The 16952-nt window shown below is 40.5% G+C and overlaps 2 protein-coding genes across 3 annotated transcripts in view; both read left to right on the top strand.

Annotated features, from left to right (window-relative positions):
* The first annotated feature begins 1284 nt into the window (after nucleotides 1-1284).
* On the top strand, nucleotides 1285-4316 carry LOC135547553 (neurogenic differentiation factor 1-like). The gene is made up of 2 exons (XM_064976658.1): nucleotides 1285-1425; nucleotides 2054-4316. The coding sequence occupies exon 2, from the start codon at nucleotides 2063-2065 to the stop codon at nucleotides 3131-3133; it is 1071 nt and encodes a 356-aa protein (XP_064832730.1). The 5' UTR covers nucleotides 1285-1425; nucleotides 2054-2062; the 3' UTR covers nucleotides 3134-4316.
* Nucleotides 4317-7428: 3112 nt separating this feature from the next.
* The window catches only part of LOC135547552 (ceramide kinase-like protein), a 92719-nt gene continuing 83195 nt past the window's right edge, over nucleotides 7429-16952 (top strand). For both annotated transcript variants that reach the window (XM_064976655.1, XM_064976657.1), the window contains exon 1: nucleotides 7429-7920. In XM_064976655.1, coding sequence (XP_064832727.1) covers nucleotides 7569-7920 — 352 coding nt within the window. In that variant the 5' untranslated portion in view covers nucleotides 7429-7568. The remainder of the gene's footprint in view (nucleotides 7921-16952) is intronic.

Raw genomic sequence — 16952 nt, forward strand, 5'->3', positions numbered from 1 at the left:
TATATATATTGATAATTCATCCCTATGTGCTTATGGTTGCATTTCCATGTGACCAAATGCAAGTAACCAATGATTCTATCATCAAGATATAAGTTACTCATTTTGTGAATGACCAGACTATGATTTTAGTTTGGGTAGCAGATGATGTAATTTTCATTATTTATATGGGACACATTTTATAGTCCAGCTCTATAACTATTCTGCTTAAATATTAATGATTTCTCTCGTGGTTTAGTTCTGTTTTGATTGTCTGTTGTTACCCCCACTTGTTACGGTGTCTTTCTGTACAACGGTCAACACGTCGATTTTGTTGGGGGGGATTAAATTGAACAGAAGACTGCAGATTTTGGACGTTACATCAGGGTAGTGAGCTGTGAAACAGGCTTTTGTTAGTGCGCGTGCGACTCGCGTGCCGACCAGCAGATTGAAAAGAGGGGGAGACTCCAGGTTCATTACTTCAACCAGCTCCGTCCAGACCATTACAACCACTGTTGCCAAACAACATCACGCACTGCTAGAGATGGGGGACAAAAACACTTCAACTATTGCAGATAAACACTGATGTAGGCAGCAGTGAGCAAAACAAAAAAAGTAATGCAGTTGGTCTAAATTCATTATTGTAATTACAATGTTGCATAGCATATAATTACTTGCATTAGGTCTTCTCCATGGATTGCCTACTTTTATTTGAAAAAATGTCTCACAGCATTATCATGTGCTGAAAAATAGATATGAAGGGCCAGTGTGTGACCTTTACGGCCAGCAAGGGCCTTATTCTTGTCTTGGTGACTTGACGTGTTTATTAGGCTATTTAATGTGTTCAATATCCGCAAAGTGGGCTAATGTGCATTATTCTATACACTAATGTACATTATTCTATAATTATGATATTTATGATTAATGACATAATAATCAACCCATTTATAAGAGGACACACGTGGGGAATGGGTTGGGCTTGAGTATTAGTAGTGATTGAATATGTCCTATGCTCGAAAGGGTTAATCCATCCTGCGGGTCGACACGGATCCACGGAGGCCCTAACTGGCGACAGATGGCCACTTTCTTTTGGCCACAAAGGAGCGGAATACAGAGCCCTGGCGAATACGAATAGGACCGTGTCACGTGACGCTTGGGGCCGTTTCTGCTTGACGTAGATGGACCATATGGCGCGTGCCGGGAGTAAGGCCATGGGTGGGTGGAGCCTGCTCCTGCCAGTCATTGGGTGAAGCGATGGTGATGGTATTAGGGATACAACCATAGAGACACTACAGGTTCATCTTTCTCTCCCAGTCCCTTGCAGCATCAGCAGCAGCACTATATAACACGAGCATCCGTCGGCGCAGCCACATTACAGTCCATTCACCGGACCTCACACTTCAGAAGGGGCATGCCAGAGTCATAACAAGATCATTCTGCAAAACATAGGTATTTATTTATCAATCATATAATGCAATTACTTATTTATGCAAATGTTTTGGGTGAAAGGAATGCTGTGAGTTGTCTGTTACATTGACATAAAGCAGGCTACAATTATTCAGCAGTTAAAGGTTTTCTGAACAAGCTTGAATTATTTATTGATACAAACCTTCTCAGGTGAGAGGTGATGTGACCATTTCGCACCTGTTACAGAAAGGAAACAGGGATTCGGATATTCTGATTGAACTCAGCAATGACATTTCAGATGTCTCAATTAACTTTAAAAATAAGTAATTTAAAATAATTTTGATCAAATTGACTTGTTATGTCAAGCTATTAGGTGATAATTGAATAATTGATGTATTCTGCTCCTATGTTTTGGTTTATCCTGACCACAAATTAATGTTCTACATTTTGCTCTTAAACTCTTATGACTTTGTATGACATATATAATCATCAGTATTGCAAAAGTAATATTGGATCTGATACAAAAATAGTTTTTTTGTTTGACTTAGATTAGTAGCCCAATGCACCAGTAGCCCATGATCCAAAACGAACTCTTATTGAATAGGCTATTAGTCAAGTACCAAATGATGTCCAAATGAGTCTGCTCACGGTTGTCTTTTTTTATTGACAGATTTCCAATATGACTAAATCCTACACGGAACAGACCATGATGTCATCAGAACCCCAGGATTCTGCGACCTGGACTGACGAATGTCAGCGCTCCCAGGACGAACAGGATATGGAGAAGAACAACGGCGCGCTTGAGTCCATGCACGGGGCCCTCGAGGATGACGACGAAGATGGGTTAAACAGATTGGATGAGGATGATGATGAGGAGGACGAGGAAGAGGAGGAAGAGGAAGGCGACGATCAAAAGCCTAAACGTCGTGGACCAAAAAAGAAGAAAATGACAAAAGCCAGGATGCAGAGGTTTAAGATGAGGCGCCACAAGGCGAACGCGCGGGAAAGGAATCGTATGCACGGACTCAATGACGCGCTGGAGAGTTTGCGTAAAGTTGTGCCATGTTACTCCAAAACCCAAAAGCTCTCAAAAATCGAGACTCTGCGGCTGGCTAAAAACTACATCTGGGCCCTGTCAGAGATCCTGCGGTCAGGGAAGAGCCCAGACGTCATATCATTTGTCCAGGCCTTGTGTAGGGGCTTGTCACAGCCCACTACTAACCTAGTGGCAGGCTGTCTCCAGCTCAACCCCAGAACTTTCCTCCCGGAGCAGACACAGGAGATACCATCTCATATGCAACCAGCAAGTGCTTCCTTCGCCGCGCATCCATACTCCTACCAGACTCCGGGTCTTCCCAGCCCTCCATATGGTACAATGGACAGCTCCCACGTCTTCCACGTCAAGCCCCATTCATACGGAAGCGCGCTGGAGCCATTCTTTGAGACCGCGCTGCCTCTTACAGACTGCACTAGTCCATCATTCGACGGACCCTTAAGCCCACCACTGAGTGTCAACGGGAACTTTTCCTTCAAACACGAGCCTTCGTCAGAGTTCGAAAAGAACTACGCCTTTACCATGCACTACCAGGCTGCTGCGGGACTGGCAGGTCCGCAGGGACACGCGTCCGTTTACCCGAGCTCTGCGCCGCGGTGTGAGATACCGATGGAAAACATTATGTCGTACGAAGGACACACTCATCACGAGAGAGTCATGAATGCTCAGCTTAACGCTATATTTCATGAATCGTAAATACATTGAACGTGCATCAAAGACTGATAAGCGCGCGTCATGATATGGTATCCTCTTGCCACTGATGCAAAATAGCAATTATAATCCGCTTGTATGTATTTATTGTTGTTACTGCCTTTAGAAGTGCGGATGCATATGCATATTCTTTTTCACCTAATGTACTGTATTGTATTCGCTTCTACATTATGGTACAGGTCAGGTTGTGGAAATAGTGGTGACCATACTGAGAATGTGTTGATTGTCCATGTTACAAAATCACAAGCAATAATTTGGAAAACTATGCAATTTATAAACAAATACTTGGGACAGTAAAAAAAATATAATAAATATTTCTATATTTTTCAACCTGCATTTTACAACTGATCCTATCCTATCCTGAATAATTTTGTTGTGATTTTGTACAGCATTATTCATTATTAGTTCATATTTCATTTCACGTAACTCCATGCTATGTTTTATAAAATAGTTATGTCATGTTTATATGATGCAACCGTTTTATGAAAGATCGTTATCTATACAGCGGCAAGTGCTTATACTCTGTTGCCTTAGCGATTATTTACTGCAATTCGTGCAAAGCTGCACAATATTGAACATTTTATTTTCCCCCAAAACATAGCCTATCTTGGCTACTTAACAATCAGGAATGTTATATTGCTGAATAGGTGGACAATACATAGGGGATACTTACTTGCAAAGTAGCCTAAATACATTGATTGTGTGTAAAAAGCTTAACCATCACCTGAAAATACTCATTGTATAAAACGAATGATTTATTATTTCATATAAAACATGTACATTGATGTGGGCCATACCCCATGCAATATCATCTGCACAGCACATTTTGGAACAAACCAGGCACCATCTCATTGTGCCATTGCATGAATGTGCAAATCAGTGAAGAGCCGTTTGCAGCATTTGATGCTCAGATTCAATGTGTGTTGTATATCGTTTGTAAACATTTTACAATGTAGGAGGGTGTTAGAGCCCATTAGAGGACCGCGTGGCATGAAATTACTCATAATATGTTCGTTACTTATCCTATATTTTATTTCGAAGGTTTAAACGTTTAATTCTCTCCCAATGTGATTCAAGTGTACATAATTGCGTTGAGATAAATGTATAATGCATATCTCATGAGGAGCACTCAATTATTTACATAATAAAGTGAATGAGTAGCCTACAATTTCTATCACTATTGTCTGTTAACCTACCAACATCTCTATTATAGGTTAATAATCCAATTATAAGTCAAAATAACATCTAAAGTAAACGTATAACTTAAATTGTCAAACCACGTGTTTTTAAGGCAAAACTAAGTAAGATTTCGCAATGGTTTAAAGTCCCTCAGTCTGCATGGTTGCAAAATAACCTTGACTTCTTTTGGGATGGTCCTTTTGGTCTGGCAAATCATCCGAGACAATCTAGTCCCGATTATTATTTTTCATGCATTACTATTACGCACGATGGATAGTGAACATTTATTTGCCCATATGTAAACTATATTGTTCTCTTAATAAATTATTACAATTACAAAGCAACTTAATATGAGTGAAAATGAGCAAACATCCCCCCTATTAAATGTAGGCAGGCCTTAAGGCTGAAGGACAAAACAAGCGTTTTTCCTGCCATGCCACGGGTAGCTGCAGTCAAGGGGCATTCACATGCCTCCATGGCGGAGTCCCAAATGGCACCCTAATACTTTGGAGCAGAACACCACGAGTCCTAGTCGAAAGTAGTCAGCGATATGTGCCATTTAGGACTTACACCACCGTGTATGCAAACCGAGATAGGCACATATGTTACTTCTGCAGGGGAGGTTTTTAATTTATGAAAATTATATTGTGTATGCATAAACACTCACTGGCTGCATCTATAACCCAAAACTTCCATCATAAGGGAAAACCCCAGCAAGTGAGCTAGCCAGCCAACATCAATATGGTAGTTATATTCTGCATTGTGCTGTATATTTCCTGTTAAAGTCGTATGAATAACAATTGGTGGCGTATTGTATCCGCCTTTCCTCGATAATATACCAGCACCACCGTTCAATTGGCATGGGTAAACCATTGGAATAATTTAATGACTACATATTAGATGAAAGTAAACCCTCACTGCATGCCCCAAAAACGACAGAATTATGCAGTCCTGAAATCTGTATCCCATAGCATCTGTCAACGGGTCTCCAAAACACTTATTTATCATTTCAAACATGCACAGTTTTGTTATTTCAGACCTTTACCCTGGACCAATCAAATCACAGGGGACGTGCATCCCTCGGTGTCATCTGAATCTTTATAAATGGGCGTGCAGGGTTCCTGTGTTAAATCAGGAACTGTCCATGGTGCTGCGATGGTGCCTCAGCTGCCCTGTCGAGGTCAATACCTTTATTGCTCAGTATATAACAACATATTCCATTGAATGTCAGAACTATATTAAGGCCACTGTTCTATATTTAGTTCGATTGAGTCATAAACCCTGATAATAAAACAGAGTTAAACGCAATGTCATAATAGACATCAGGATAGGCATGCACCTGTGCAATGATCATGATGTTGAATCAGTTTCTTGATATGCCACAGCTGTCAGGTTATCTTGGCAGAGAAGAAATGCTCACTAACAGGGATGTAAACAAATTTGTGCAATACTTGACAGAAATAATATTTTTGTGCATATGGAACATTTCTGGAATCTTTTATTTCAGTTAATCAAATATGGGACCAACACTTTACATGTTGTGTTTATATTTTTGTCAGTGCTGTAAAGTACCTAAGTAAAAATACTAAGTAGTTTTTGGGGGTACAGTTGAAGTCAGAAGTTTACATACACCTTAGCCAAATACATTTAAACTCAGTTTTTCACAATTCCTGACATTTAATCCTAGTAAAAATGCCCTCTCCTAGGTCAGGTAGGATCACCACTTTATTTTAAGACTGTGAAATGTCAGAATAATAGTAGAGAGAATGATTTATTTCAGCTTTTATTTATTTCATCACAGACAGAATGCGTCTCCTTCCTGAGTGGTATGACGGTTGCGTGGTCCCATGTTGTTTATACTTGCGTACTATTATTTGTACAGATGAACGTGGGACCTTCGGCCATTTGGAAATTGCTCACAAGGATGAACCAAACTTGTGGAGGTCTACAATTTTTTTTCTGAGGTCTTGGCTGATTTCTTTTGATTTTCCCATGATGTCAAGCAAAGAGGTACTGAGCTTGAAGGTAGTCCTTGAAATACATCCACAGGTACACTTTCAATTGGCTCAAATTATGTCAATTAGCCCATCAGAAGCTTCTAAAGCCAGGACATCAATTTCTGGAATTTTCCAAGCTGTTTAAAGGCACAGTCAACTTAGTGTATGTAAACTTCTGGCCCACTGGAATTTTGATCCCGGGAATTATAAGTGAAATAATATATCTGTAAACTATTGTTGGAAAAATGACTTGTGTCATGCACAAAGTAGATGTCCTAAACAACTTGCCAAAACTATAGTTTGTTAACAAGTAATTTGTGGAGTGGTTGAAAAACAAGTTTTAATGACTCCAACCTAAGTGTATGTAAACTTCTACTGTATCTGTACATTACTATTTATATTTTTGACAACATTTACTTTTACTCCACTACATTCCTAAAGAAAACAATGTACATTTTACTCCATACATTTTCCTTGACACCCAAAACTACTCGTTACAATTTGAATGCTTAGGAGTACAGGAAAATGTTCCAAATCATGCACTTGTCAAGAGAACCTCCATGGTCATCCCTCTGATCTGGCAGACTCACTAAACACAAATACTTAGTTTGTAAATGATGTCTGAGTATTGGAGTGTGCCCCTGGCTGTCAATTAAAATAATAATAATAACAAGGAAATCCTGCTGTCTGGTTTACTGAATATAAGGAGTTTGATGTATAGCATTTACTTTTGACAATTGAGTACTTTTCCCACCACTGTACATAAGTACATTTAAAACCAGATACTTTTAGACTTCTACTCAAGTAGTATTATACTGGGTGACTTTCACTTTTACTCAAGTCATTTTCCATTAAGATATCTTTACTTTTACTGAAGTATGACAATTGAGTACTTTTTCCCATGCTGATTTTTGTTCAGTACCTATAGGTTCACAGCTTCATAAAATGATGTAAAGCTCTATCCTTAATAAACGTAGTCGTTATGTATTATTTATCAAAGTAGCAAAGTCATCTTGGTCCCATATGTCATCCATAAGATTCACGTGAGCAACTTCAAGAAATAAACTATGGAGATGCAGGCGCATGACCGGGAGGGACGGCCACGGGCGCGCGAGGCCGAGGGGGAAGTTTCAACTGGCGGACCTGCCATAATAACCTTACCGCCGCGGGCACGCGCCAACCCAGTAAATAGTCTCCAAGGCACCATTCCGAAAATTAGACTTTACTCTTATCGTATTTAAATCATGTTTGAATCCTCTTTAAAATCAAATGCACGGAACGCTTGGTCAGAGAGCCAGGAGGAGTTGAGCGAGACGGAACCTGTGTCGTCCGTGAGTAAAGGAAACCATGGGAAAAAGAAGAAAAACAGAAGGCAACAACCACAACAACAAAAAAACGAGAAACGCTCGGTCTCAGCTCCCCAGCTCTGCGGGGAGGAGTCGTTTGATCGGGAAGATGAACAGTCAGAGAAACGGTACACCGATTACGACGAACCGATAGTGAGAGGGATATTTCAAATAGGGAAGAAGAGTCACGACGTCCTTCTGACATCGATGAGGGTTACATGGAGTCCTATTCAGCCAGAGACCCCTACAGGTGAGCTCACTGTGCCAGACTGCTGGTGTGTTGGTTTCTTCTGACAGTGATGCAGCCGACTGTAGCACTAGCAAACAACGGGGAGTTGATTCATAAACCATAGTATTTTAACATGAAAACACAGATGTTCCATTTTCACAGCTTTAGTGAAACAGAATGTTCATGCATTCGATAAATTCTCATGAAGTGACAATGTCAGAATAAACTGGATGAACATGTAACTAACCTACAGCTACATGAAACAAGATTAGCCCATGATTCAGGAGCTGACCGGAGAAAATTAGCAACATCAATGACGTAGTGCAGACCATACTTGGCTGAGGCGTCAGCTATAACATTTAAAGAAGGCTTATTAGGCTATTGGCTGGCTCAGCTCTACAAGTGGTCGAATACAATTTAAAATAATGTATTTCGGCCTACAGAAATATAACACAACACCAAGTAGCCTAGTATTTCTTCCAGCAGAACATGCCTGCCTATAAGGCGCATGATATCACTCTCACTTTAAGGTAGATGACCATTAACCGAGCCTCATTATCCTACAGCAGGGGCTGGCCATTGACTGTGCTCTTCCGTTTATGTCACCGTTGACAAGGAGGGATGAAATTGATTTTAGACTTATCTTTGACATAGCTTGACAACTAAAGAAACAGAAGTTTTGAACCATAAAGTTTTGAATATTGATAGGTAGGCTAAGCAACTATATTAGATTAGCAACAGTTAATAGGCCTAGCCCTACATCAAATGCTGTAAACAAATACTGTATGTGTAGGCCTACAGGAAGCTACCTTGTTTAATAACATCAATATTGAATTCTCTGAGCTGTTTGCATAGAACCCCCCCCCCCCACACACACACACACACCACTGAAATAGATGACTAAAAGAGAGAAAGTGTCCGTTGCCAGAAAGTCATGTGTAACAGATGTGTTGGTAATAGACTCCGTCTCTGACCAGCCGGTCGACTGTTCTGAACACCTAAAGCACGGCATCTGGCGCTACTGTGGGCAGTTAGGATGTGTCACAAATGGCACCCATTTCCCTACATAGTACACTACTTTTGACCAGGGCCCGTTGTGCTTCTGTCAAAAGTAGTGTACTGGGTAGAGAATAGGGTACCATTTGGGATGGAACGCTAGAATATGTCCAAGTAAAGGATACTAACACATCGCCATCTGCATCTCCACATTGAAGGATGGATACATGAGACATCGTGATTATCATGGGGTGGTTTAGGAAGCCCTACTTGGTTACATTTTTAACATCCTGAATGTAAATGTGTTGTTCTTTTTTAAATGTACAAATATAGATGAACATTTGTATTCCATCACATTTGTTTTTAATATTTACAATTGTACTTAAGTTGAATTATATGAAGATTTACCTCAACACTTTTCTATACAAAGATAACTTCTCATACTTTTAATTTTTAATTTTTTAAACTTTTCATGATAATCAATTTAAATTCTAGCAGTTTCTAATGTTCAGTCAGACTTCATAAAAATGATGAAAAGCATCCATAATGGTTGATCCTGAGTTGAAACGTTTCCATCCAAATAAAATCAAAATCAAGTACTTTTTACCCCATTTCTCCCCAATTTTGTGATATCCAATTGGTAGTTACAGTCTTGTCCAGTTGCTGTAACTCCCGTACGGACTCTGGAGAGGCGAAGTTCGAGAGCCATGCGTCCTCCGAAACACGGCCTTGCCAAGCTGCACTGCTTCTTGACACACTGCTCCCTTAACCCGGAAGCCACCCGCACCAATGTGTCGGAGGAAACACTGTACAGCTGACGAAGTCAATGTGCATGCGCCCGGCCCACCACATGAGTCGCTAGAGCTCGATGGCACAAGGACATCCTGGGCCGGCTAACCCCCCCCCCCCCCCTAACCCGGACTACGCTGGGCCAATTGTGCTCCTCTCGGGAGGTCCAATTTGCTTAAGCTTTAGAGGTAATACTTTTTGGTTATGTGTAATCCAAGCTAATGTTATTTAGCCAGCACTCCCAGAAAGCATCAGTCTAATAACCCCCTATGGCTGATAACAAATGCTCAGAAAAAATTGCCACATCTGATTCGCTGGAAGTTCTCGATTTGATGGGTTCTGCCCGGGATAGCAGATCCTAACAGTGGTCTCAATCATCACATGAAATACAACTTACAACTTACAGTTGCCTGTATATCTGGCATGCAGAAGTTACCCTAATGTTCAAAGATATACAATGTTGTGGAGTTTTTAATTGACAGAAAATAAGCTTATGTTATTATTGAGGAATAGGTAATAACAGGTATTTAATGAGGTAGCCTACTGAGCCTATTCTGAATTCATGTACTTATTATATAGCGTGGCAATTCTTTCTGCAGTAAATATTCTGCAGTTCTATCACGCTTGCAATGATATCCGAGGGGGAAGAAAACAGTCTTCATTGTTTGCAGTAACTTCTTTGTTGTTGTAATATCGCAAATAGACGTTTCACCGTCACGGAATCCATCTTTAATAGACAGTATCATCCCATTTCTTATTCTGTATGCATCAACTCACCACAGACAGATAATATTCATAGTGAATTCTAATTTCATGTAAACATACTGAAGTGTTGTGTTTTCCCAGAGGCTCCTACAAATGTAGGATCTTCATTTGAGGCAGTTTGCTATAGCAGAAAAATAATCCTGCAGCAATAGGAAATGTGAATTATTATGTGGATTCTAATTAATGGACATTTTTGTAGGGGTTGCTAATATTTTTGAGTGGAAATTATAAACTTAGAAGCACTGACTGATGCTATCTGTGTGATGTACTGTATGAGTTCATGCCTCCAAATCTAATTATATTTGTCACATGCTTCGTAAACTACAGGTGTAGACTAACAACAATGCAGAGTTAAAGATATAATAAAAATAGAAATAGTGACGAGGAATAAATACACAGTGAATAGCAATAACGAGTAAAAATAACATGGCTATATACACTGAGTGTAAAAAAGATTAGGGTAGGGTTAAACATTAGGCTTACCTTCCTAATATTGAGTTGCCCTTTTGCCCTCAGAACAGCCTAAATTTGCCGGGACATGGACTCTACAAGGTGTTGAAATCTTTGCACAGGGATGCTGGCCCATGTTGACTCCAATGTTTCCCACAGTTGTGTCAAGTTGGCTGGATGTACTTTGGGTGGTGGACCAATCTTGATACACACGGGAAACTGTTGGGCCTGAAAAACCCAGCAGTGTTGCAGTTCTTGACACACTCAAGCCCGGTGCACCTGGCACCTACTACCATACCTCGATCAAAGGCGCTTAAATATTTATTCTTGCCCCTTTACCCTCTGAATGGCACACATACACAATCCATGTCTCAATTGTCTCAAAACTTAAAAATCCTTCTTTAACCTGTCTCCTCCCCTTCACCTACACTGATTGAAGTGGATTTAACAAGTGACATCAGTAAGGGATCATAACTTTCACCTGGATTCACCTGGTCAGTCTATGTCATGGAAAGAGCAGATGTTCCTAATGTTTTGTACCCTTAGTGTAAATGGCTATATGTATATGCACGTAGCTTAGCGCTTAGAGCATTGGGCCAGTAACTGAAAGGTCGCTGGTTTGAATACCAGAGATGACAAGGTGAACAATTTGTTGATGGCCCCTTAGCAAGGTACTTAACCCTAATTGGCTCCAGGAGCACCGTACGACTATGGCTGATCCCCCCCCCCCCTTTTCACTGCACCTATCCGGTGTATGTGACAATAAAACATATTTTGAAAATGTATTTATACCAGCACTGAGTCAATGTGCAGGGGTACGAGTTAATTGAGGTAGCTAGGTACATAATGGTAGGGGTAAAGTGACAAGGCAACACGATAGATAATAGACAGTGAAAGCAGTGTATGTGGTGAGTGTGTGTGGCATCAGTATTCATGTGTGTGTGTGTGTTGGGGCGTCAGTGTAAGCATGCGTGAGTGTGCTGAGCCGTACTCACCACTAGTGATGGGGGGAGGAAATCGACACAGTTACATGTCAGAATATTTATTCTGACAATATCGCAATATTATTTTGGCTCTAGTTGGCTGTACCTGCACCAAAACTTCAGTATTATTTTCCTTCATAGTTTGTTCTCCATCTTATTTTTCAATAGGGAGCCAATTTATTTGAATTAAAACGTTTTTTTTTTAAATGACTGATAAAAACTGTCTGTCTGCAGCAGACATGTGGCGGGCAATGTGTTTGAAACACCGAATCGCAATAAAATCACAGTATTGAATCGCAGTACATATAGAATCGTGAGACTCGCAATACATATAGAATCGTGAGAATCGCAATACATATAGAATCGTAAGAATCGCATATTGTATAGGCACCAAAGTATTGTGATATCGTATTGTGAGGTCCTGGCAATTCCCAGCCCTACTCACCACCCTCTGTAGTACCTTGCGGTCGAGTGCCTAGCAGTTGCCGTACCAAGCGGTGATGCAGCCAGTCAAGATGCTCTCAATCGTGCAGCTGTAGAACATTTTGAGGATCTGAGGGCCCATTCCAAAATCTTTCCAGCCTCCTGACGGGGAAGAGGCCCTCTTCTGTCATGCCCTCTTCACAACTATGTGGGTGTGTGTGTGCACCATGCTAATTCCTTAGTGATGTGGACACCGAGAAACTTGAAGCTCTCGACCTGCTCCACTACTTCCCCATTGATGTGGATGGGGGCGTGTTCGGCCCTCCATTTCCTGTAGTCCACGATAAGCTTTGTCTCGCCAAAGTTGTTTCAAATAAATAATCAGAAATCTTATGGATTTTAAACATTTAGGTGCATATAAGTGTCTCATATCGGCTGAAAGCTTACATTCTTGTTAATCTAGCTGCACTGTATGATTTACAGTAGCTATTACAGCGAACACATGCCATGCAATTGTTTGAGGACGGCACCCCACATCAAAATATTTTTCCAACAGGCACAGGTTTCATACATTCACATACAGTGGGGCAAAAAGTATTTAGTCAGCCACCAATTGTGCAAGTTTTCCCACTTAAAAAGATGAGAGAGGCCTGTAATTTTCATCATAGGTATACTTCAACTATGACAGACAAAATGAGAAAAAAATTCCAGAAAATCACATTGTAGGATTTTTAATGAATTTATTTGCAAATTATAGTGGAAAATACATACGTATTTGGTCAATAACAAATAGTTGAAGTGTACCTATGATGAAAATTACAGGCCTCTCTCATCTTTTTAAGTGGGAGAACTTGCACAATTGGTGGCTGACTAAATACTTTTTTTGCCCCACTGTATGTTCAATAAGAAACCGAGTTGGTGCGTAAATGTCTTCATGGCGCGTCCAAACAAATTTCCAAGACTGTGTCCTTCTACTAAAACTGATATTTCATATTTGTTTTTGAAGTTACAAGCCTGAAACCTTGACCATAGACTGCTGACACTCTGTGGAAGCCATAGGAATTGCATCCAGGGGGCTAATTTTTAATATGACCTTTCTCTTGCATTTCTAAGAGGATGGTCTCTCAAAAAAAATCTGTTTGGTTTTTCTTTGGATGTTCTCCTACCATATCTATTGTGTTATATTTTCCTACATTATTTTAACATTTCTACAAACGTCAACGTGTTTTCTTTCCAATGGTACCAATTATATGCATATCCTGGCTTCAGGGCCTGAGCTACATGAAGTTTGGACACGTCCTTCAGGCCGGGGGTGGAGAAAAAGGGGCCCAGCCCTAAGAAGTTTTAAGGGAGAGGTTGTTATCCTGGCACCACACTTCCAGGTCTCTGATCTCATCCCCATAGGCTGCCTCATTGGGGTATGTGATCAGTCCTACCACCATTGTGTTGTTAGCAAACCTGATGATGGTGTTGGAGTTACCAGTCATGAGTGACCAGGGAGTAAAGGATTGGACTAAGCACACACCTCTGAGGGGCCACCGTGTTCATGGTGTTGTTACCTACCTGGCCCGTCAGGAAGTTCAGGATCCAGTTGTAGTGGGAGGTGTTCAGTCACAGGGTCCTGAGTATGGTGATGAGCTTGGAGTGGACTATGGTGTTGAATGCTGAGCTGTAGTCAATTAACAACTTTCCTACATACATTTGAAGTTGGAAGTTAACATACACTTAGGTTGGACTCATTAAAACTCGTTTTTCAACCACTCCACAAATGTCTTGTTAACAAACTATAATTTTGCCAAGTCGATTAGGACATCTACTTTGTGCATGACACAATCATTTTCCCAACAATTGTTTACAGATTATTTCACTTATAATTCACTGGATCACAATTCCAGTGGGTCAGAAGTTTACATACACTAAGTTGACTGTGACTTTAAACAGCTAGGAAAATTCCAGAAAATTATGTCATGGCTTTAGAAGCTTCTGATAGGCTAATTGACATCATTTGGGTCAATTGGAGGTACCTGTGGATGTATTTCAAGGCCTATGTTCAAACTCAGTGCCTCTTTGCTTGACATCATGGGAAAATATAAAACAATCAAAAATTGTAGACCTCCACAAGTCTGGTTCATCATTGGGGGCAATTTCCAAATGCCTGAAGGTACCACGTTCATCTGTATAAACAATAGTACGCAAGTATAAACACCATGGGACCACGCAGCCGTCATACCGCTCAGGAAGGAGAAGCATTCTGTCACCTAGAGATTAACTTACTTTGCTGTGAAAAGTGCAAATCAATCCCAGAACAACAGCAAAGGACCTTGTGAAGAGGCTGATGGAAACAGGTACAAAAGTATCTATTTCCACAGTAAAACGAGTCCTATATCGACATAACCTGAAAGGCTGCTCAGCAAGGAAGAAGCCACTGCTCCAAAACCGTCATAAAGAAGCCAGACTACGCTTTGCAACTGCACATGGGGGCAAAGATCAGACTTTTTGGAGAAATGTCCTCTGGTCTGATGAAACAAAAATGGAACTGTTTGACCATAACGACCATCGTTATGTTAGGAGGAAAAGGGGGGATGCTTGCAAGCCGAAGAACACCATTCCAACCGTGAAGCACGGGGGTGGCAGCATCATGTTGTGGGGGTGCTTTGCTGCAGGAGGGACTGGTGCACTTCACAAAATAGATAGCATTATGAGGATGGAAAATGATGTGGATATATTGAAGAAACATCTCAAGACATCAGTCAGGAAGTTAAAGCTTGGTTGCAAATGGATCTTCTAAATGGACAATGACCCCAAGCATACCTCCAAAGTTGTGGCAAAAAGGTTTAAGGACAACAAAGTCCTCACCTCAATCCTATAGAACATTTGTGGCAGAACTGAAAAAGCTTGTGCGAACAAGGAGGCCTACAAACCTGACTCAGTTACACCAGCTCTGTCAGGAGGAATGGGCCAAAATTCCCCCATCTTATTGTGGGAAGCTTGTGGAAGGCTACCCAAAACATTTGACCCAAGTTAAACAATTTAAAGGCAATGCTAGCAAATACTAATTGAAATGTAAATGTATGGAAAACGTCTGACCCACTGGGAATGTGATGAAATAAATAAAAGCTGAAATAAATCATTCTCTCTACTATTTTTCTGACATTTCACATTCTTAAAGTAAAGTTTGGGATCCTAACTGACCTAAGACAGAGAATGTTTACTAGGATTAAATGTCAGGAATTGTGAAAAACTGAGTTTAAATGTTTTTGCCTAAGGTGTATGTGAACTTCCGACTTCAACTGTTGGTATTCCTTTTGTCCAGGTGGGTGAGGGCAGTGTGGAGGTCAATAGAAATTGTGCCATCTGTTGGTCTGTTCGGGTGGTATGTGAATTGGAGAGGGTGCAGACCACAGAGATCATGTTGAATGTTGAACTGGTCAGAAGGAATGGTCTTGACTGGATCATAGAGGACAGTCAAGGCTTTATTATATGTAGGCTTCTGTTTGTTGCTAAGCCCCTGGCTACAGCAGAGACTAAATGGCATGTCAAATATGTCACTTCATTTCTCAAATGCCTCTTATTACATGATAGGCACCTGAGGAAACAAGATCAACTCACAATTTAGAACACAAGATTAGTTTCATTTTTCAATCACAATTTAGATTGACACACACAGCATTTGTTTTTTTGAAATGTAATTTTATTTTTTTCACTCTGGCCTAGATATCTTTTGGTCAGGATCAGTTCCTAAGAGAGGGATATGATTTCTCTGGCCAGTTCAGTTGTGGGTAGTCAAATGTTGAAGTGAGATGTATAAATAACCTGTCATCCCCAAATCCCTGAGACAGTTCTCGGCTCATCAGAAACCTCAGTCCCCACTACTGGTCAGCCTGGACAGCCTAGTCCCAGTTTTCTGAGTTTAATTACCCCACAGAGGTTTTTGGTAGTGTCTAAAGAAAGTCACATTTATTTTAGTCTAGAACAGAGTCCGATTTTGAAACATTAAAATGTATTATGGAATAGAATCTATGCAGTATGTCCAAGCTTGAAAACCAATGAGGATAATTGGGATTTCAGTTTACTTCATGAATAAACAACTACAATCCCTTCTTATATATATAACATATAACACTATTGTCAGCATAAATCTCAGGCTTGAGGTTTGAGGCTTGATGGCTAATGCAACATGAGCATGTGTAGGCAACATAGAAGTTGAAATATGAGCATGTGTACAGTCGTGGCCAAAAGTTTTGAGAATTACACAAATATTAATCTGCTGCCTCAGTTTGTATGATGGCAATTTGCATATATTCCAGAATGTTATGAAGAGTGATCAGATGAATTGCAATTAATTGCAAAGTCCCTCTTTGCCATGTAAATGAACTGAATCCACAAAAAACATTTCCACTGCATTTCAGCCCGGCCACAAAAGGACCAAGTGACATCATGTCAGTGATTGTCATGTCTTGTTATGTCTGTTCCTGTCCTTTCTCTTCACTCTGTCTCTCTCTGCTGGTCTTTTTAGGTTACCTTCTCTGTCTCTCATTCTTCAGCTGTTCTACATCTCCCCTAACTAGCTCATTCACTCTTTCACACCTGTTCTCTCTTCCCCCTCTGATTAGGTCTCTATTTCTCTCTCTGTTCCTGCTACTTTCA

The sequence above is a fragment of the Oncorhynchus masou genome, chromosome 10 (assembly GCF_036934945.1).
Source record: "Oncorhynchus masou masou isolate Uvic2021 chromosome 10, UVic_Omas_1.1, whole genome shotgun sequence".
In the NCBI taxonomy this organism is placed as follows: Eukaryota; Metazoa; Chordata; class Actinopteri; order Salmoniformes; family Salmonidae; genus Oncorhynchus; species Oncorhynchus masou.

Excerpts from the sequence above, each read along its gene's own strand:
- LOC135547553 (XM_064976658.1), top strand. The coding sequence starts at position 2,063 with ATGACTAAATCCTACACGGAACAGACCATGATGTCATCAGAACCCCAG.